This window comes from Squalius cephalus (assembly GCF_949319135.1).
Source record: "Squalius cephalus genome assembly, chromosome: 11".
Classification (NCBI taxonomy): domain Eukaryota; kingdom Metazoa; phylum Chordata; class Actinopteri; order Cypriniformes; family Leuciscidae; genus Squalius; species Squalius cephalus.
The window spans coordinates 37,898,340-37,924,584 of NC_137132.1; the positions used below are offsets into that span (position 1 = coordinate 37,898,340).

At 47.4% G+C, this 26,245-nt stretch overlaps 2 protein-coding genes across 3 annotated transcripts in view; one reads left to right on the plus strand and one right to left on the minus strand.

The window, feature by feature from the left end:
* Positions 1-26,245, plus strand: part of mfsd1 (major facilitator superfamily domain containing 1) — a 54,701-nt gene that overhangs the window by 11,716 nt on the left and 16,740 nt on the right. The window contains exon 16 of one of the 2 annotated variants that reach the window (XM_079885657.1): positions 5,263-5,368. In XM_079885657.1, coding sequence (XP_079741783.1) covers positions 5,263-5,368 — 106 coding nt within the window. Of the gene's footprint in view, positions 1-2,838; positions 3,701-5,262; positions 5,369-26,245 lie in introns of those variants that run through there. The other variant, XM_079885658.1, reaches the window with a different exon arrangement.
* Positions 2,398-26,245, minus strand: part of LOC307166918 (uncharacterized protein) — a 30,142-nt gene continuing 6,294 nt past the window's right edge. Inside the window, exon 2 of the mRNA XM_079885687.1 lies at positions 2,398-2,457. Within this exon, the coding sequence (XP_079741813.1) occupies positions 2,445-2,457 (13 nt within the window). The 3' untranslated portion in view covers positions 2,398-2,444. The remainder of the gene's footprint in view (positions 2,458-26,245) is intronic.

Here is a 26,245-nt window from a genome sequence, read left to right on the forward strand (position 1 = left end):
TCTGCACATTACTGTAATAAACGCCTGCAGAGGCACAACTGCTGGTGTTAGTAGTTACACTGCGACATGATCAAATCCGTCTTTAATATCGGCCAAACAACATTTAGTTTTAATATTTTTAATATTATAATACCTTTAATATTTGGTCACTTCTGTAGGATAGAAATGAACAGCCGCTGTAATTTCCTGAACAGGATCATGAGCGCATCAGAACATCAAACTCAGAGCGAGAGGTTACACTTAGAGGTGTGCCATATCATACCGTCCACGATAATACCGGTATAAATTTTTACATGATAAAAAAGTGTCATATCGCGATATCACTGATATAGCGACGAAATGACGTATGGTGCATTACGTTCCTTAGCACGCACAATCACAACACCTGTCTGAGCGCGAGAGCAGCAAGTCAGCCTCCAATGACGATTTAGTACCTAAAAAGGAGCTACTTCAATAGTATTTTAATAATTCCTGCAGGTCTACCACTTATAATGCGGGAAATTCCCCCGCAAATATTGATTTTACCAACCGCGTGAGTTTTCAGCGGTGCCGCGTCTTCTCTCTCCCTTTCAAAATGGGTTGCACAAGTCAAGCGTCAATACCACACTCTTGTGTTTAGCAGTCAGGACATGACGGAATTGTCTTTTGTCACTTGCATCGTAACTAAAGTTTATCATTTTCACTTCTTTTTAAGTCTTATCAGTTTAAACATTTGCGATTTTAAACTATTCAGTACTCTCAAATTTACTCTCAGCGCGCTCTCTGAGAGATGTTTACTCTGCGTGCATACAGTAAAGCCGCCTCACAAACAGCTCGCGAGTAACAAAAGTTCCATTTCGCGGATTATATTGCTTTAACGGGGGAAAAAACACGCAAAATTGTGTAAAAATTCCGGTAATGGTTAGTATATTCGTAAACAGTCGGTTATGTCTGAAATAACCATAAAACGTGCGTGACAGTGTGACAGACAGTATAACAGTAATGGATCCGGGCACTAGCTCTAAAAGTGACAGCAGCCATATGTGTCTGTCATTAATGTTGTCAAAACAACAAAAGATAGCTTTCATTGTAAGGAATCAGAATTAATAGCCTTTAATTTAATTTAGTCAGGACTCAGGACTGTTATTTTACATTTGATTACCTTATTCAGTTTCTGTAGTATTTCTGAATAGTGTTAGACCTACCCAAAAACGTTTCTCTTTATTTGTATCTTTATTATTTTGTATATATGTTTTGCTACTTTTTTCAATTTAATTCAAAGATTGAAATCAAGCTTCCTTGTGTTGTGTAAACTCTGAAATACAAAATTACCCAATTGTAAAAACACAATGAGTGAGCAAACATGTATAAATGTAATAAAAAAAATTGTCTAAATTTTTTTTTATATCGTCATAAATATCATTATCGCAAATATTCTTGAAATATCGTGATATAATTTTGAGGCTATATCGCCCACCCCTAGTTACACTTTATATTGACATCGCCATGAACAGCAATTTGCATATTCAGAAACATATTTGTGTGTTCTCGTGTGTTGGTGTAGCTTTACAGATGAGTGACGTTACAAATCTTGTGCAGTGGCACACACTGCGTTCCCAGATGAACGTTATACACACACTCACAGCATGACAAACCCGAGACACTGATGACAATGACACTGAAACACACACACACACCGCGTCCGACTTTCTGCGTTCCCGAACGCACGTTATTGGAAAGCTGAACTGTGTATTCAGAGACGGAGTGTGTGTGAGCAGCGTTTACTGTTAAATTATTTTTTCCTGGTTAAAATTGCAGTTTGAGATCAAATTGCCGCTTAAAAGACTTTTTTTTTTCATTATTATCTTTCTTTTGTTTTTTGTTTTTACAAAAATTTGTTGTACTTGTTTGTAGGGCTGCACAATTTGGCCAAAAATGTTGTGCTCATATATTAATACTAAATAAATTGTATGATTATTATTATTGCTAATTATTACATTAACACACTGGGCATATATCTATTTCATTAATAATCGATTATTGTAATAATCCTTCATATTCGCACTGAGCCAGATCGTGATTAATCGTACAGCCCTAATCATGGGCCTGTGTGGAAGCTTGTTTCCGCCACAGAATAAAACATTTTAAAAGATAATTGCGACTTTTTATCTCACAATTGCGAGTTTACATCTCGCAATTCTGACTTTATTTCTCTGAATTGTGACTTTATATCACGCAGTTCTGACTTTATATCATGTAATTCTGAGATATAAAGTCAGAATTGTGAGATTAAATAGTCGCAATTACCTTTTTTATTTTTCACACTGTGGCAGAAACAAGCTTCCATAGGCCTGTTATAAAAATGCTGCTTTATGTAATATTTTCTTTTAGCAGCCTCACATATTTTACATTATTATAACCTTTATTTTACCAGGAAAGAAGCACATTGAGATTAAGAATCTCTTTTACAAGAGCGTCCTGGCCAAGACTGACAGACACAGCACGTTTGAGTTTAACAAACATCCAACAATACATACACATATACACACACAAGCAAATCCAATCAAATTTCAATATCACTACATAGCTAGCTAAAACATCTACAGCCCGATGTTTCCTTCTCCAAATCATTTAAAAATACTTTAAAAGTGTCCAACGAAACCAGCATATAATCCCACAATCACTCTGTCAATGCCAGCTAACCCGTATACAAGATGGCCGCTGCGCTGAGAGAACGATTGCTGGACATGTTTCATTCAGGACTGTGTTTGAACGTCTAACTCTGTGAGGATGAACTGTGTGTGAAGAACTTCTGTTCGTTTGTTTTACTCGTGTGTGTGTGTGTGTGTTGTGTTTCAGGTGACGGCTCTTCTGCACTGCGTCCTTCACTGAACACTTTCACATCACCCACAATCCTTTAGATGAGCACCGGACAGATGGACACACAACACCCGCACTACTAGAACGCATTTCACATGATCTTGTGACATTATTCTCAAATTCTTGTTTCTGGAATTGCGAAAAAACTATTTTTAATATACAATTTTAATAATTACCTTCCATGTAATTACCCTGTAGTACCTATGATTTGAACTCATGATTTTAATAGTGAAACTGTGCCAGGGTAGGATTATTTTTACCACTGTATTATTGCAGTAATGGGTTAATTGTAATGAAAATAATGTCACAAGGTATTCTTGATGTATTCTTCCCGCTTTTCTTTCTCTTTCACTTCGGGACGGAATACGAGGCACGTTTCTTCGTGAGGTCCAGCCGATGTCTCAGGGAAGCATCTCGAACATTATAAACATCGAAGAGCTTTCTGTGTCTAGAGGCCGATTCAGGGTCCATGGCTTCACACGGACCAGTTCTCACTCGCTCTCGAGTCGAACCGCTGTAGCCCTGAAGCAGAGACTGGTTCTGACGACTGGTGAGTGATCCTGTGCTTCACTGGACACTGGGTTCACTTCATCATGGTCCACTCAGACTGGAAGCTGCTCCTGTCTTTACTTGGCTTATTTGTGTTGTACTTACAGTTTTAATCATTTCTATAATTCTGGTTTGTTTGCACAGTAACATGGGATTCACTTGATTGATTTTATCCCCAAAGAACTGACTATTTACCGCCTGTTTATCAAGACTAACTGTCTTTGGGCCGGGTCACACAGAACGCGTTTGTGATGTTAAAAACGTGAGACGAAAAAAAAAAGACACTTTTTTTTTTAAAACTTGAACTTTTAACTTGAACTTCTAGAATGCCGTGTAATGAGCGCAACGGTTAAAGACGTCCGTCTAGTGCGTTTACATTGAAAAACAATGGTGTCGCAGTGGAATGGAGAAACGCGCTCTGTGTGAACGGCCCCTTACTCAGAGATATTGTAAATGGCATTTCATATTGATTTAAAAAAGCTTTTTTTGTGAAGATTTGTTGTTATTTTTTATTTCTTTGTCATTTACTTCAGTCATAAAACTCTAGATGGCGCAGGCTGACGGTCCTTTACATGCAATCCTGACATCATTACGGCATGGCACAAGCTGATTGGCTCAGCTGATCCTGCAGCCAATGAGATGCTTGCTCAGCATTTCAATAGTCTGGTTGAGTGTTAGCTGTTCCTCTGAAGCCCCAGATCTAGATCTGACACAGCACTGATGAGTGTCTATTAATGCAGCAGATCTTACAGCGTGGATCTATTAGCAGTAGCGAGTCCAAACTTAATAATCTAGTCCCGCAAGACCAAATACATTCACATGGCCAGATATTGTTAAAACTATTTCTAGAGTTTACATGATTCAAATATATAATCTATGTACAATTACGTGTTGAAAGCGATGCATTTTGCTTTAAAATATAGTGGAATATGAACACAATTTTTTACCTTATGTTTTCTATCAGAAGTATTTGGGTTGAAATCTGAAATATGACCCGCCATGTCGTACATGAGATGTATTTGCATGTATTCTGTAGTATGATTTATATGGCTTCAGCTTCATCTCTGTGTAATATTTCATCGTTCAGCGTGTAATGCTGTATTTGAAATACTACTTGATATCAATTTTTCTGAGCTAATGATCAAAGATCTCCAGCATGATGACGGTGTTTGAGTCTGAGCGCTGCAGTGCAGCCCCGAGACTATTGACTGCCTTCACTCTCAATCTGGCACTGACTCTCAGGATGATGATAATAAAAACATGATGTACTCTTTTGTTTTTTAGTGTGTGTAAGTGTAAGTGTAAGTGTCAGTGTAGTGAAACTGCAGTTTTGTCTCAGGTGTGTGTGTGTGTGTGTGTGTGTGCGTGCGTGTGCGTGCGTGTGCGTGCGTGCGTGCGTGCGTGCGTGCGTGCGTGTGCGTGTGCGTGTGCGTGCGTGTGCGTGTGCGTGTGCGTGTGCGTGTAGCAGATGTCAGTGTAGTGAAACCTCAGTTTTGTCTCAGGTGTGTGTGTGTAAGTTGCAGATGTCAGTGTAGTGAAACTGCAGTTTTGTCTCAGGTGTGTGTGTGTGTGTGTGAGAGTAGCAGATGTCAGTGTAGTGACACTGCAGTTTTGTCTCAGGTGTGTGTGTGTAAGTTGCAGATGTCAGTGTAGTGAAACTGCAGTTTTGTCTCAGGTGTGTGTGTGTGTGTGTGAGAGTAGCAGATGTCAGTGTAGTGACACTGCAGTTTTGTCTCAGGTGTGTGTGTGTGTGAGTAGCAGATGTCAGTGTAGTGACACTGCAGTTTTGTCTCAGGTGTGTGTGTGTGTGTGAGTAGCAGATGTCAGTGTAGTGACACTGCAGTTTTGTCTCAGGGATGTCCAGCGTGTACATCAGGAGGCTGTGGAGGATCGAGAGCATCTGAAGCCTCTGTCCCTGTTCGGTCTGCGCAACCGCTATCTGTCCAGACTGGGCGTGCAGGTAACAGAGAAAACACACACACACACACACACACACACATCTGGGCGTGCAGGTAACAGAAAACACACATCTGGGCGTGCAGGTAACAGAAAACACACTCACACATCTGGGCGTGCAGGTAACAGAAAACACACTCACACATCTGGGCCTGCAGGTAACAGAAAACACACACTCACACATCTGGGCCTGCAGGTAACAGAAAACACACACTCACACGTCTGGGCCTGCAGGTAACAGAAAACACACACTCACACATCTGGGCCTGCAGGTAACAGAAAACACACACTCACACATCTGGGCGTGCAGGTAACAGAAAACACACACTCACATCTGGGCCTGCAGGTAACAGAAAACACACACTCACACATCTAGGCGTGCAGGTAACAGAAAACACACACACACACACACACTCATCTGGGCGTGCAGGTAACAGAAAACACACACACACATCTGGGCGTGCAGGTAACATAGAAAACACACACACACATCTGGGCGTGCAGGTAACAGAAAACACACACACACATCTGGGCGTGCAGGTAACAGAAAACACACACACACATCTGGGCGTGCAGGTAACAGAAAACACACACTCACACATCTGGGCCTGCAGGTAACAGAAAACACACACTCACACATCTGGGCGTGCAGGTAACAGAAAACACACACACACATCTGGGCGTGCAGGTAACAGAAAACACACACATCTGGGCCTGCAGGTAACAGAAAACACACACACACACACATCTGGGCCTGCAGGTAACAGAAAACACACACTCACACATCTGGGCGTGCAGGTAACAGAAAACACACACACACACACACACGTCTGGGCCTGCAGGTAACAGAAAACACACACTCACACATCTGGGCGTGCAGGTAACAGAAAACACACACACACACATCTGGGCGTGCAGGTAACAGAAAACACACACATCTGGGCCTGCAGGTAACAGAAAACACACACACACACACATCTGGGCCTGCAGGTAACAGAAAACACACACTCACACATCTGGGCGTGCAGGTAACAGAAAACACACACACACACACACGTCTGGGCCTGCAGGTAACAGAGAAAACACACATACACATCTTGGCGTGCAGGTAACAGAGAAAACACACACACACATCTGGGCATGCAGGTAACAGAAAACACACACACATCTGGGCGTGCAGGTAACAGAAAACACACACACACATCTGGGCCTGCAGGTAACAGAAAACACACACTCACACATCTGGGCGTGCAGGTAACAGAAAACACACACACACACACACGTCTGGGCCTGCAGGTAACAGAGAAAACACACATACACATCTTGGCGTGCAGGTAACAGAGAAAACACACACACACATCTGGGCATGCAGGTAACAGAAAACACACACACATCTGGGCGTGCAGGTAACAGAAAACACACACACACACACACATCTGGGCGTGCAGGTAACAGAAAACACACATCTGGGCCTGCAGGTAACAGAAAACACACACATCTGGGCCTGCAGGTAACAGAAAACACACACACACACACACATCTGGGCCTGCAGGTAACAGAAAACACACACTCACACATCTGGGCGTGCAGGTAACAGAAAACACACACACACACACACACACACACACATCTGGGTGTGCAGGTAACAGAAAACACTCACACATCTGGGCCTGCAGGTAACAGAAAACACACACACACACACACACACACATCTGGGCCTGCAGGTAACAGAAAACACACACACACACACACACATCTGGGCGTGCAGGTAACATAGAGAAAACACACACATTTGGGCGTGCAGGTAACAGAAAACACACACACACACACATCTGGGCGTGCAGGTAACAGAAAACACACACACATCTGGGCGTGCAGGTAACAGAAAACACACACACACACATCTGGGCGTGCAGGTAACAGAAAACACACACACACACACATCTGGGCGTGCAGGTAACAGAAAACACACACTAACACATCTGGGCGTGCAGGTAACAGAAAACACACACATCTGGGCGTGCAGGTAACAGAAAACACACACACACACACACATCTGGGCGTGGAGGTAACAAAACACACATCTGGGCGTACAGGTAACAGAAAACACACACACACACACACACACACACATCTGGGCGTGCAGGTAACAAAACACACATCTGGGCGTACAGGTAACAGAGAAAACATACACTCACACATCTGGGCCTGCAGGTAACAGAAAACACACTCACATCTGGGCGTGCAGGTAACAGAAAACACACACACATCTGGGCCTGCAGGTAACAGAAAACACACACACACACACACACACATCTGGGCCTGCAGGTAACAGAAAACACACACACACACACACACACATCTGGACGTGCAGGTAACAAAACACACATCTGGGCGTACAGGTAACAGAGAAAACATACACTCACACATCTGGGCCTGCAGGTAACAGAAAACACACTCACACATCTGGGCGTGCAGGTAACAGAAAACACACACACATCTGGGCCTGCAGGTAACAGAAAACACACACACACACACACATCTGGGCCTGCAGGTAACAGAAAACACACACATCTGGGCCTGCAGGTAACAGAAAACACACATCTGGGCGTGCAGGTAACAGAAAACACACACACACACACACACATCTGGACGTGCAGGTAACAAAACACACATCTGGGCGTACAGGTAACAGAAAACACACACACACACACACACACACACACATCTGGGCCTGCAGGTAACAGAAAACACACACACACACACACACACACATCTGGGCCTGCAGGTAACAGAAAACACACTCACACATCTGGGCGTGCAGGTAACAGAAAACACACACACATCTGGGCCTGCAGGTAACAGAAAACACACACACACACACACATCTGGGCCTGCAGGTAACAGAAAACACACACACATCTGGGCCTGCAGGTAACAGAAAACACACACATCTGGGCGTGCAGGTAACAGAAAACACACACACACACACACACACACACACACACATCTGGACGTGCAGGTAACAAAACACACATCTGGGCGTACAGGTAACAGAAAACACACACACACACACACACACATCTGGGCCTGCAGGTAACAGAAAACACACACACACACACACACATCTGGGCCTGCAGGTAACAGAAAACACACTTACACATCTGGGCCTGCAGGTGACAGAAAACACACACACATCTGGGCCTGCAGGTAACAGAAAACACACACACATCTGGGCGTGCAGGTAACAGAAAACACACACACATCTGGGCCTGCAGGTAACAGAAAACACACACACACACACATCTGGGCCTGCAGGTAACAGAAAACACACACACACACACACACACACACACATCTGGGTGTGCAGGTAACAGAAAACACACACACACACACATCTGGGTGTGCAGGTAACATAGAAAACACACACTCACACATCTGGGCGTGCAGGTAACATAGAGAAAACACACTCACACATCTGGGAGTGCAGGTAACAGAAAACACACACACACACATCTGGGCGTGCAGGTAACAGAAAACACACACTCACACATCTGGGCGTGCAGGTAACAGAAAACACACACACACACACACACATCTGGGCGTGCAGGTAACAGAAAACACACACACTCACACATCTAGGCCTGCAGGTAACAGAGAAAACACACACACACACACACACACACACACACACACACACACACACACACACACACATCTAGGCCTGCAGGTAACAGAAAACACACACTAACACATCTGGGCGTGCAGGTAACAGAAAACACACACATCTGGGCGGGCAGGTAACAGAAAACACACACACACACACACACACATCTGGGCGTGCAGGTAACAGAAAACACACTCACACATCTGGGCCTGCAGGTAACAGAGAAAACACACACACACATCTGGGCCTGCAGGTAACAGAAAACACACACACATCTGGGCCTGCAGGTAACAGAAAACACACTCACACATCTGGGTGTGCAGGTAACAGAAAACACACACACATCTGGGCCTGCAGGTAACAGAAAACACACACACATCTGGGCGTGCAGGTAACAGAAAACACACACACACACACACACACACACACACATCTGGGCGTGCAGGTAACAGAAAACACACTCGCACATCTGGGCCTGCAGGTAACAGAAAACACACACACATCTGGGCCTGCAGGTAACAGAAAACACACACACATCTGGGCGTGCAGGTAACAGAAAACACACACACACACACACACACACACACACACACACATCTGGGCCTGCAGGTAACAGAGAAAACACACACACACACATCTGGGCCTGCAGGTAACAGAAAACACACACACATCTGGGCCTGCAGGTAACAGAAAACACACTCACACATCTGGGTGTGCAGGTAACAGAAAACACACACACATCTGGGCCTGCAGGTAACAGAAAACACACACACATCTGGGCGTGCAGGTAACAGAAAACACACACACACACACACACACACACACACACATCTGGGCCTGCAGGTAACAGAAAACACACACACACATCTGGGCCTGCAGGTAACCGAAAACACACTCACACATCTGGGTGTGCAGGTAACAGAAAACACACACACATCTGGGCCTGCAGGTAACAGAAAACACACTCACACATCTGGGCGTGCAGGTAACAGAAAACACACACACATCTGGGCCTGCAGGTAACAGAAAACACACACACACACTCACACATCTGGGCGTGCAGGTAACAGAAAACACACACACACATCTTGGCGTGCAGGTAACAGAAAACACACACACACACACACACACACACACACACATCTGGGCGTGCAGGTAACAGAGAAAACACACACACACACACATCTGGGCGTGCAGGTAACAGAAAACACACACACACATCTGGGCGTGCAGGTAACAGAAAACACACACTCACACATCTGGGCCTGCAGGTAACAGAAAACACACACTCACACATCTGGGCGTGCAGGTAACAGAAAACACAAACACTCACACATCTGGGCCTGCAGGTAACAGAAAACACACACTCACACATCTGGGCCTGCAGGTAACAGAAAACACACACTCACACATCTGGGCGTGCAGGTAACAGAAAACACAAACACTCACACATCTGGGCCTGCAGGTAACAGAAAACACACACACACATCTGGGCCTGCAGGTAACAGAAAACACACACACACACATCTGGGCGTGCAGGTAACAGAAAACACACACACTCACACATCTGGGCGTGCAGGTAACAGAAAACTCACACTCACACATCTGGGCCTGCAGGTAACAGAAAACACACACACTCACAAATCTGGGCGTGCAGGTAACAGAAAACACACACACACACACACACACACACATCTGGGCGTGCAGGTAACAGAAAACACACATCTGGGCCTGCAGGTAACAGAAAACACACACACACACACATCTGGGCCTGCAGGTAACAGAAAACACACACTCACACATCTGGGCGTGCAGGTAACAGAAAACACACACACACACATCTGGGTGTGCAGGTAACAGAAAACACACACACACACATCTGGGCGTGCAGGTAACAGAAAACACAAACACAGCTGGGCCTGCAGGTAACAGAAAACACACACACACACACACGTCTGGGCCTGCAGGTAACAGAAAACACACACTCACACATCTGGGCGTGCAGGTAACAGAAAACACACACACACACATCTGGGCGTGCAGGTAACAGAAAACACACACATCTGGGCCTGCAGGTAACAGAAAACACACACACACACACATCTGGGCCTGCAGGTAACAGAAAACACACACTCACACATCTGGGCGTGCAGGTAACAGAAAACACACACACACACACACGTCTGGGCCTGCAGGTAACAGAGAAAACACACATACACATCTTGGCGTGCAGGTAACAGAGAAAACACACACACACATCTGGGCATGCAGGTAACAGAAAACACACACACATCTGGGCGTGCAGGTAACAGAAAACACACACACACACACACATCTGGGCCTGCAGGTAACAGAAAACACACACTCACACATCTGGGCGTGCAGGTAACAGAAAACACACACACACACACACGTCTGGGCCTGCAGGTAACAGAGAAAACACACATACACATCTTGGCGTGCAGGTAACAGAGAAAACACACACACACATCTGGGCATGCAGGTAACAGAAAACACACACACATCTGGGCGTGCAGGTAACAGAAAACACACACACACACACACATCTGGGCGTGCAGGTAACAGAAAACACACATCTGGGCCTGCAGGTAACAGAAAACACACACATCTGGGCCTGCAGGTAACAGAAAACACACACACACACACACATCTGGGCCTGCAGGTAACAGAAAACACACACTCACACATCTGGGCGTGCAGGTAACAGAAAACACACACACACACACACACACACATCTGGGTGTGCAGGTAACAGAAAACACACTCACACATCTGGGCCTGCAGGTAACAGAAAACACACACACACACACACACACACATCTGGGCCTGCAGGTAACAGAAAACACACACACACACACACACATCTGGGCGTGCAGGTAACATAGAGAAAACACACACATTTGGGCGTGCAGGTAACAGAAAACACACACACACACACACATCTGGGCGTGCAGGTAACAGAAAACACACACACATCTGGGCGTGCAGGTAACAGAAAACACACACACACACATCTGGGCGTGCAGGTAACAGAAAACACACACACACACACATCTGGGCGTGCAGGTAACAGAAAACACACACTAACACATCTGGGCGTGCAGGTAACAGAAAACACACACATCTGGGCGTGCAGGTAACAGAAAACACACACACACACACACATCTGGGCGTGGAAGTAACAAAACACACATCTGGGCGTACAGGTAACAGAAAACACACACACACACACACACACACATCTGGGCGTGCAGGTAACAAAACACACATCTGGGCGTACAGGTAACAGAGAAAACATACACTCACACATCTGGGCCTGCAGGTAACAGAAAACACACTCACACATCTGGGCGTGCAGGTAACAGAAAACACACACACATCTGGGCCTGCAGGTAACAGAAAACACACACACACACACACACATCTGGGCCTGCAGGTAACAGAAAACACACACACACACACACACACACACACATCTGGACGTGCAGGTAACAAAACACACATCTGGGCGTACAGGTAACAGAGAAAACATACACTCACACATCTGGGCCTGCAGGTAACAGAAAACACACTCACACATCTGGGCGTGCAGGTAACAGAAAACACACACACATCTGGGCCTGCAGGTAACAGAAAACACACACACACACACACACATCTGGGCCTGCAGGTAACAGAAAACACACACATCTGGGCCTGCAGGTAACAGAAAACACACATCTGGGCGTGCAGGTAACAGAAAACACACACACACACACACACATCTGGACGTGCAGGTAACAAAACACACATCTGGGCGTACAGGTAACAGAAAACACACACACACACACACACATCTGGGCCTGCAGGTAACAGAAAACACACACACACACACACACACACATCTGGGCCTGCAGGTAACAGAAAACACACTCACACATCTGGGCGTGCAGGTAACAGAAAACACACACACATCTGGGCCTGCAGGTAACAGAAAACACACACACACACACACATCTGGGCCTGCAGGTAACAGAAAACACACACACATCTGGGCCTGCAGGTAACAGAAAACACACACATCTGGGCGTGCAGGTAACAGAAAACACACACACACACACACACACACACATCTGGACGTGCAGGTAACAAAACACACATCTGGGCGTACAGGTAACAGAAAACACACACACACACACACATCTGGGCCTGCAGGTAACAGAAAACACACACACACACACACACATCTGGGCCTGCAGGTAACAGAAAACACACTTACACATCTGGGCCTGCAGGTGACAGAAAACACACACACATCTGGGCCTGCAGGTAACAGAAAACACACACACATCTGGGCGTGCAGGTAACAGAAAACACACACACATCTGGGCCTGCAGGTAACAGAAAACACACACACACACACATCTGGGCCTGCAGGTAACAGAAAACACACACACACACACACACACACACATCTGGGTGTGCAGGTAACAGAAAACACACACACACACACATCTGGGTGTGCAGGTAACATAGAAAACACACACTCACACATCTGGGCGTGCAGGTAACATAGAGAAAACACACTCACACATCTGGGAGTGCAGGTAACAGAAAACACACACACACACATCTGGGCGTGCAGGTAACAGAAAACACACACTCACACATCTGGGCGTGCAGGTAACAGAAAACACACACACACACACACACACATCTGGGCGTGCAGGTAACAGAAAACACACACACTCACACATCTAGGCCTGCAGGTAACAGAGAAAACACACACACACACACACACACACACACACACACACACATCTAGGCCTGCAGGTAACAGAAAACACACACTAACACATCTGGGCGTGCAGGTAACAGAAAACACACACATCTGGGCGGGCAGGTAACAGAAAACACACACACACACACACACACATCTGGGCGTGCAGGTAACAGAAAACACACTCACACATCTGGGCGTGCAGGTAACAGAGAAAACACACACACACATCTGGGCCTGCAGGTAACAGAAAACACACACACATCTGGGCCTGCAGGTAACAGAAAACACACTCACACATCTGGGTGTGCAGGTAACAGAAAACACACACACATCTGGGCCTGCAGGTAACAGAAAACACACACACATCTGGGCGTGCAGGTAACAGAAAACACACACACACACACACACACACACACACACACACACACACATCTGGGCGTGCAGGTAACAGAAAACACACTCGCACATCTGGGCCTGCAGGTAACAGAAAACACACACACATCTGGGCCTGCAGGTAACAGAAAACACACACACATCTGGGCGTGCAGGTAACAGAAAACACACACACACACACACACACACACACACATCTGGGCCTGCAGGTAACAGAGAAAACACACACACACATCTGGGCCTGCAGGTAACAGAAAACACACACACATCTGGGCCTGCAGGTAACAGAAAACACACTCACACATCTGGGTGTGCAGGTAACAGAAAACACACACACACACACACACACACACACACATCTGGGCCTGCAGGTAACAGAGAAAACACACACACACATCTGGGCCTGCAGGTAACAGAAAACACACACACATCTGGGCCTGCAGGTAACAGAAAACACACTCACACATCTGGGTGTGCAGGTAACAGAAAACACACACACATCTGGGCCTGCAGGTAACAGAAAACACACACACATCTGGGCGTGCAGGTAACAGAAAACACACACACACACACACACACACACACACACACACACACACACACACACACACACACACACACACACACATCTGGGCCTGCAGGTAACAGAAAACACACACACACATCTGGGCCTGCAGGTAACCGAAAACACACTCACACATCTGGGTGTGCAGGTAACAGAAAACACACACACATCTGGGCCTGCAGGTAACAGAAAACACACTCACACATCTGGGCGTGCAGGTAACAGAAAACACACACACATCTGGGCCTGCAGGTAACAGAAAACACACACACACACACATCTGGGCCTGCAGGTAACAGAAAACACACACACACACACACACACACACACACACACACACACATCTGGGTGTTTAGGTAACAGAAAACACACACACACACACAAATCTGGGTGTGCAGGTAACATAGAAAACACACACTCACACATCTGGGCGTGCAGGTAACATAGAGAAAACACACTCACACATCTGGGAGTGCAGGTAACAGAAAACACACACACACACATCTGGGCGTGCAGGTAACAGAAAACACACACTCACACATCTGGGCGTGCAGGTAACAGAAAACACACACACACACACACACACATCTGGGCGTGCAGGTAACAGAAAACACACACACTCACACATCTAGGCCTGCAGGTAACAGAGAAAACACACACACACACACACACACACACACACACACACACACACACACACACACACACACATCTAGGCCTGCAGGTAACAGAAAACACACACTAACACATCTGGGCGTGCAGGTAACAGAAAACACACACATCTGGGCGGGCAGGTAACAGAAAACACACACACACACACACACACATCTGGGCGTGCAGGTAACAGAAAACACACTCACACATCTGGGCGTGCAGGTAACAGAGAAAACACACACACACATCTGGGCCTGCAGGTAACAGAAAACACACACACATCTGGGCCTGCAGGTAACAGAAAACACACTCACACATCTGGGTGTGCAGGTAACAGAAAACACACACACATCTGGGCCTGCAGGTAACAGAAAACACACACACATCTGGGCGTGCAGGTAACAGAAAACACACACACACACACACACACACATCTGGGCGTGCAGGTAACAGAAAACACACTCGCACATCTGGGCCTGCAGGTAACAGAAAACACACACACATCTGGGCCTGCAGGTAACAGAAAACACACACACATCTGGGCGTGCAGGTAACAGAAAACACACACACACACACACACACACACACATCTGGGCCTGCAGGTAACAGAGAAAACACACACACACATCTGGGCCTGCAGGTAACAGAAAACACACACACATCTGGGCCTGCAGGTAACAGAAAACACACTCACACATCTGGGTGTGCAGGTAACAGAAAACACACACACATCTGGGCCTGCAGGTAACAGAAAACACACACACATCTGGGCGTGCAGGTAACAGAAAACACACACACACACACACACACACACACACACACACATCTGGGCCTGCAGGTAACAGAAAACACACACACACATCTGGGCCTGCAGGTAACCGAAAACACACTCACACATCTGGGTGTGCAGGTAACAGAAAACACACACACATCTGGGCCTGCAGGTAACAGAAAACACACTCACACATCTGGGCGTGCAGGTAACAGAAAACACACACACATCTGGGCCTGCAGGTAACAGAAAACACACACACACACTCACACATCTGGGCGTGCAGGTAACAGAAAACACACACACACATCTTGGCGTGCAGGTAACAGAAAACACACACACACACACACACACACACACACATCTGGGCGTGCAGGTAACAGAGAAAACACACACACACACACATCTGGGCGTGCAGGTAACAGAAAACACACACACACATCTGGGCGTGCAGGTAACAGAAAACACACACTCACACATCTGGGCCTGCAGGTAACAGAAAACACACACTCACACATCTGGGCGTGCAGGTAACAGAAAACACACACACTCACACATCTGGGCGTGCAGGTAACAGAAAACTCACACTCACACATCTGGGCCTGCAGGTAACAGAAAACACACACACTCACAAATCTGGGCGTGCAGGTAACAGAAAACACACACACACACACACACACACACACACATCTGGGCGTGCAGGTAACAGAAAACACACATCTGGGCCTGCAGGTAACAGAAAACACACACACACACATCTGGGCCTGCAGGTAACAGAAAACACACACTCACACATCTGGGCGTGCAGGTAACAGAAAACACACACACACACATCTGGGTGTGCAGGTAACAGAAAACACACACACACACATCTGGGCGTGCAGGTAACAGAAAACACAAACACAGCTGGGCCTGCAGGTAACAGAAAACACACACACACACACACACGTCTGGGCCTGCAGGTAACAGAAAACACACACTCACACATCTGGGCGTGCAGGTAACAGAAAACACACACACACACATCTGGGCGTGCAGGTAACAGAAAACACACACATCTGGGCCTGCAGGTAACAGAAAACACACACACACACACATCTGGGCCTGCAGGTAACAGAAAACACACACTCACACATCTGGGCGTGCAGGTAACAGAAAACACACACACACACACACGTCTGGGCCTGCAGGTAACAGAGAAAACACACATACACATCTTGGCGTGCAGGTAACAGAGAAAACACACACACACATCTGGGCATGCAGGTAACAGAAAACACACACACATCTGGGCGTGCAGGTAACAGAAAACACACACACACACACACACACACATCTGGGCCTGCAGGTAACAGAAAACACACACTCACACATCTGGGCGTGCAGGTAACAGAAAACACACACACACACACACGTCTGGGCCTGCAGGTAACAGAGAAAACACACATACACATCTTGGCGTGCAGGTAACAGAGAAAACACACACACACATCTGGGCATGCAGGTAACAGAAAACACACACACATCTGGGCGTGCAGGTAACAGAAAACACACACACACACACACACACATCTGGGCGTGCAGGTAACAGAAAACACACATCTGGGCCTGCAGGTAACAGAAAACACACACATCTGGGCCTGCAGGTAACAGAAAACACACACACACACACACATCTGGGCCTGCAGGTAACAGAAAACACACACTCACACATCTGGGCGTGCAGGTAACAGAAAACACACACACACACACACACACACATCTGGGTGTGCAGGTAACAGAAAACACACTCACACATCTGGGCCTGCAGGTAACAGAAAACACACACACACACACACACACACACATCTGGGCCTGCAGGTAACAGAAAACACACACACACACACACACATCTGGGCGTGCAGGTAACATAGAGAAAACACACACATTTGGGCGTGCAGGTAACAGAAAACACACACACACACACACATCTGGGCGTGCAGGTAACAGAAAACACACACACATCTGGGCGTGCAGGTAACAGAAAACACACACACACACATCTGGGCGTGCAGGTAACAGAAAACACACACACACACACATCTGGGCGTGCAGGTAACAGAAAACACACACTAACACATCTGGGCGTGCAGGTAACAGAAAACACACACATCTGGGCGTGCAGGTAACAGAAAACACACACACACACACACATCTGGGCGTGGAGGTAACAAAACACACATCTGGGCGTACAGGTAACAGAAAACAAACACACACACACACACACACATCTGGGCGTGCAGGTAACAAAACACACATCTGGGCGTACAGGTAACAGAGAAAACATACACTCACACATCTGGGCCTGCAGGTAACAGAAAACACACTCACACATCTGGGCGTGCAGGTAACAGAAAACACACACACATCTGGGCCTGCAGGTAACAGAAAACACACACACACACACACACATCTGGGCCTGCAGGTAACAGAAAACACACACACACACACACACATCTGGACGTGCAGGTAACAAAACACACATCTGGGCGTGCAGGTAACAGAGAAAACATACACTCACACATCTGGGCCTGCAGGTAACAGAAAACACACTCACACATCTGGGCGTGCAGGTAACAGAAAACACACACACATCTGGGCCTGCAGGTAACAGAAAACACACACACACACACACACACATCTGGGCCTGCAGGTAACAGAAAACACACACATCTGGGCCTGCAGGTAACAGAAAACACACATCTGGGCGTGCAGGTAACAGAAAACACACACACACACACACATCTGGACGTGCAGGTAACAAAACACACATCTGGGCGTACAGGTAACAGAAAACACACACACACACACACACACACACACACACACATCTGGGCCTGCAGGTAACAGAAACACACACACACACACACACACACATCTGGGCCTGCAGGTAACAGAAAACACACTCACACATCTGGGCGTGCAGGTAACAGAAAACACACACACATCTGGGCCTGCAGGTAACAGAAAACACACACACACACACACATCTGGGCCTGCAGGTAACAGAAAACACACACACATCTGGGCCTGCAGGTAACAGAAAACACACACATCTGGGCGTGCAGGTAACAGAAAACACACACACACACACACACACACACACATCTGGACGTGCAGGTAACAAAACACACATCTGGGCGTACAGGTAACAGAAAACACACACACACACACATCTGGGCCTGCAGGTAACAGAAAACACACACACACACACACACACATCTGGGCCTGCAGGTAACAGAAAACACACTTACACATCTGGGCCTGCAGGTGACAGAAAACACACACACATCTGGGCCTGCAGGTAACAGAAAACACACACACATCTGGGCCTGCAGGTAACAGAAAACACACACACATCTGGGCGTGCAGGTAACAGAAAACACACACACACACACACACACACACACACACACACATCTGGGCCTGCAGGTAACAGAGAAAACACACACACACATCTGGGCCTGCAGGTAACAGAAAACACACACACATCTGGGCCTGCAGGTAACAGAAAACACACTCACACATCTGGGTGTGCAGGTAACAGAAAACACACACACATCTGGGCCTGCAGGTAACAGAAAACACACACACATCTGGGCGTGCAGGTAACAGAAAACACACACACACACACACACACACACACACACACACACACACACACACATCTGGGCCTGCAGGTAACAGAAAACACACACACACATCTGGGCCTGCAGGTAACCGAAAACACACTCACACATCTGGGTGTGCAGGTAACAGAAAACACACACACATCTGGGCCTGCAGGTAACAGAAAACACACTCACACATCTGGGCGTGCAGGTAACAGAAAACACACACACATCTGGGCCTGCAGGTAACAGAAAACACACACACACACACACATCTGGGCCTGCAGGTAACAGAAAACACACACACACACACACACACACACACACACACACATCTGGGTGTGCAGGTAACAGAAAACACACACACACACACATCTGGGTGTGCAGGTAACATAGAAAACACACACTCACACATCTGGGCGTGCAGGTAACATAGAGAAAACACACTCACACATCTGGGAGTGCAGGTAACAGAAAACACACACACACACATCTGGGCGTGCAGGTAACAGAAAACACACACTCACACATCTGGGCGTGCAGGTAACAGAAAACACACACACACACACACACATCTGGGCGTGCAGGTAACAGAAAACACACACACTCACACATCTAGGCCTGCAGGTAACAGAGAAAACACACACACACACACACACACACACACACACACACATCTAGGCCTGCAGGTAACAGAAAACACACACTAACACATCTGGGCGTGCAGGTAACAGAAAACACACACATCTGGGCGGGCAGGTAACAGAAAACACACACACACACACACACACATCTGGGCGTGCAGGTAACAGAAAACACACTCACACATCTGGGCGTGCAGGTAACAGAGAAAACACACACACACATCTGGGCCTGCAGGTAACAGAAAACACACACACATCTGGGCCTGCAGGTAACAGAAAACACACTCACACATCTGGGTGTGCAGGTAACAGAAAACACACACACATCTGGGCCTGCAGGTAACAGAAAACACACACACATCTGGGCGTGCAGGTAACAGAAAACACACACACACACACACACACACACACACACATCTGGGCGTGCAGGTAACAGAAAACACACTCGCACATCTGGGCCTGCAGGTAACAGAAAACACACACACATCTGGGCCTGCAGGTAACAGAAAACACACACACATCTGGGCGTGCAGGTAACAGAAAACACACACACACACACACACACACACACACACACACACATCTGGGCCTGCAGGTAACAGAGAAAACACACACACACATCTGGGCCTGCAGGTAACAGAAAACACACACACATCTGGGCCTGCAGGTAACAGAAAACACACTCACACATCTGGGTGTGCAGGTAACAGAAAACACACACACATCTGGGCCTGCAGGTAACAGAAAACACACACACATCTGGGCGTGCAGGTAACAGAACACACACACACACACACACACACACACACACACACACACACACACACACATCTGGGCCTGCAGGTAACAGAAAACACACACACACATCTGGGCCTGCAGGTAACCGAAAACACACTCACACATCTGGGTGTGCAGGTAACAGAAAACACACACACATCTGGGCCTGCAGGTAACAGAAAACACACTCACACATCTGGGCGTGCAGGTAACAGAAAACACACACACATCTGGGCCTGCAGGTAACAGAAAACACACACACACACTCACACATCTGGGCGTGCAGGTAACAGAAAACACACACACACATCTTGGCGTGCAGGTAACAGAAAACACACACACACACACACACACACACATCTGGGCGTGCAGGTAACAGAGAAAACACACACACACACACATCTGGGCGTGCAGGTAACAGAAAACACACACACACATCTGGGCGTGCAGGTAACAGAAAACACACACTCACACATCTGGGCCTGCAGGTAACAGAAAACACACACTCACACATCTGGGCGTGCAGGTAACAGAAAACACACACACTCACACATCTGGGCGTGCAGGTAACAGAAAACTCACACTCACACATCTGGGCCTGCAGGTAACAGAAAACACACACACTCACAAATCTGGGCGTGCAGGTAACAGAACACACACACACACACACACACACACACACATCTGGGCGTGCAGGTAACAGAAAACACACATCTGGGCCTGCAGGTAACAGAAAACACACACACACACACATCTGGGCCTGCAGGTAACAGAAAACACACACTCACACATCTGGGCGTGCAGGTAACAGAAAACACACACACACACACATCTGGGTGTGCAGGTAACAGAAAACACACACACACACATCTGGGCGTGCAGGTAACAGAAAACACAAACACAGCTGGGCCTGCAGGTAACAGAAAACACACACACACACACACGTCTGGGCCTGCAGGTAACAGAAAACACACACTCACACATCTGGGCGTGCAGGTAACAGAAAACACACACACACACATCTGGGCGTGCAGGTAACAGAAAACACACACATCTGGGCCTGCAGGTAACAGAAAACACACACACACACACATCTGGGCCTGCAGGTAACAGAAAACACACACTCACACATCTGGGCGTGCAGGTAACAGAAAACACACACACACACACACGTCTGGGCCTGCAGGTAACAGAGAAAACACACATACACATCTTGGCGTGCAGGTAACAGAGAAAACACACACACACATCTGGGCATGCAGGTAACAGAAAACACACACACATCTGGGCGTGCAGGTAACAGAAAACACACACACACACACACACACACATCTGGGCCTGCAGGTAACAGAAAACACACACTCACACATCTGGGCGTGCAGGTAACAGAAAACACACACACACACACACGTCTGGGCCTGCAGGTAACAGAGAAAACACACATACACATCTTGGCGTGCAGGTAACAGAGAAAACACACACACACATCTGGGCATGCAGGTAACAGAAAACACACACACATCTGGGCGTGCAGGTAACAGAAAACACACACACACACACACATCTGGGCGTGCAGGTAACAGAAAACACACATCTGGGCCTGCAGGTAACAGAAAACACACACATCTGGGCCTGCAGGTAACAGAAAACACACACACACACACACACATCTGGGCCTGCAGGTAACAGAAAACACACACTCACACATCTGGGCGTGCAGGTAACAGAAAACACACACACACACACACACACACATCTGGGTGTGCAGGTAACAGAAAACACACTCACACATCTGGGCCTGCAGGTAACAGAAAACACACACACACACACACACACACATCTGGGCCTGCAGGTAACAGAAAACACACACACACACACACACACATCTGGGCGTGCAGGTAACATAGAGAAAACACACACATTTGGGCGTGCAGGTAACAGAAAACACACACACACACACACATCTGGGCGTGCAGGTAACAGAAAACACACACACATCTGGGCGTGCAGGTAACAGAAAACACACACACACACATCTGGGCGTGCAGGTAACAGAAAACACACACACACACACATCTGGGCGTGCAGGTAACAGAAAACACACACTAACACATCTGGGCGTGCAGGTAACAGAAAACACACACATCTGGGCGTGCAGGTAACAGAAAACACACACACACACACACACATCTGGGCGTGGAGGTAACAAAACACACATCTGGGCGTACAGGTAACAGAAAACACACACACACACACACACATCTGGGCGTGCAGGTAACAAAACACACATCTGGGCGTACAGGTAACAGAGAAAACATACACTCACACATCTGGGCCTGCAGGTAACAGAAAACACACTCACACATCTGGGCGTGCAGGTAACAGAAAACACACACACATCTGGGCCTGCAGGTAACAGAAAACACACACACACACACACACATCTGGGCCTGCAGGTAACAGAAAACACACACATCTGGGCCTGCAGGTAACAGAAAACACACATCTGGGCGTGCAGGTAACAGAAAACACACACACACACACACACACACATCTGGACGTGCAGGTAACAAAACACACATCTGGGCGTACAGGTAACAGAAAACACACACACACACACACACACACACACACACATCTGGGCCTGCAGGTAACAGAAAACACACACACACACACACACACACATCTGGGCCTGCAGGTAACAGAAAACACACTCACACATCTGGGCGTGCAGGTAACAGAAAACACACACACATCTGGGCCTGCAGGTAACAGAAAACACACACACACACACACATCTGGGCCTGCAGGTAACAGAAAACACACACACATCTGGGCCTGCAGGTAACAGAAAACACACACATCTGGGCGTGCAGGTAACAGAAAACACACACACACACACACACACACACATCTGGACGTGCAGGTAACAAAACACACATCTGGGCGTACAGGTAACAGAAAACACACACACACACACATCTGGGCCTGCAGGTAACAGAAAACACACACACACACACACACATCTGGGCCTGCAGGTAACAGAAAACACACTTACACATCTGGGCCTGCAGGTGACAGAAAACACACACACATCTGGGCCTGCAGGTAACAGAAAACACACACACATCTGGGCGTGCAGGTAACAGAAAACACACACACATCTGGGCCTGCAGGTAACAGAAAACACACACACACACACATCTGGGCCTGCAGGTAACAGAAAACACACACACACACACACACACACACACACACACACATCTGGGTGTGCAGGTAACAGAAAACACACACACACACACATCTGGGTGTGCAGGTAACATAGAAAACACACACTCACACATCTGGGCGTGCAGGTAACATAGAGAAAACACACTCACACATCTGGGAGTGCAGGTAACAGAAAACACACACACACACATCTGGGCGTGCAGGTAACAGAAAACACACACTCACACATCTGGGCGTGCAGGTAACAGAAAACACACACACACACACACACATCTGGGCGTGCAGGTAACAGAAAACACACACACACACACACACATCTGGGCGTGCAGGTAACAGAAAACACACACACTCACACATCTAGGCCTGCAGGTAACAGAGAAAACACACACACACACACACACACACACACACACACACATCTAGGCCTGCAGGTAACAGAAAACACACACTAACACATCTGGGCGTGCAGGTAACAGAAAACACACACATCTGGGCGGGCAGGTAACAGAAAACACACACACACACACACACACATCTGGGCGTGCAGGTAACAGAAAACACACTCACACATCTGGGCGTGCAGGTAACAGAGAAAACACACACACACATCTGGGCCTGCAGGTAACAGAAAACACACACACATCTGGGCCTGCAGGTAACAGAAAACACACTCACACATCTGGGTGTGCAGGTAACAGAAAACACACACACATCTGGGCCTGCAGGTAACAGAAAACACACACACATCTGGGCGTGCAGGTAACAGAAAACACACACACACACACACACACACACACACACACACACACACACATCTGGGCGTGCAGGTAACAGAAAACACACTCGCACATCTGGGCCTGCAGGTAACAGAAAACACACACACATCTGGGCCTGCAGGTAACAGAAAACACACACACATCTGGGCGTGCAGGTAACAGAAAACACACACACACACACACACACACACACACACACATCTGGGCCTGCAGGTAACAGAGAAAACACACACACACATCTGGGCCTGCAGGTAACAGAAAACACACACACATCTGGGCCTGCAGGTAACAGAAAACACACTCACACATCTGGGTGTGCAGGTAACAGAAAACACACACACATCTGGGCCTGCAGGTAACAGAAAACACACACACATCTGGGCGTGCAGGTAACAGAAAACACACACACACACACACACACACACACACACACACACATCTGGGCCTGCAGGTAACAGAAAACACACACACACATCTGGGCCTGCAGGTAACCGAAAACACACTCACACATCTGGGTGTGCAGGTAACAGAAAACACACACACATCTGGGCCTGCAGGTAACAGAAAACACACTCACACATCTGGGCGTGCAGGTAACAGAAAACACACACACATCTGGGCCTGCAGGTAACAGAAAACACACACACACACTCACACATCTGGGCGTGCAGGTAACAGAAAACACACACACACATCTTGGCGTGCAGGTAACAGAAAACACACACACACACACACACACACATCTGGGCGTGCAGGTAACAGAGAAAACACACACACACACATCTGGGCGTGCAGGTAACAGAAAACACACACACACATCTGGGCGTGCAGGTAACAGAAAACACACACTCACACATCTGGGCCTGCAGGTAACAGAAAACACACACTCACACATCTGGGCGTGCAGGTAACAGAAAACACAAACACTCACACATCTGGGCGTGCAGGTAACAGAAAACTCACACTCAC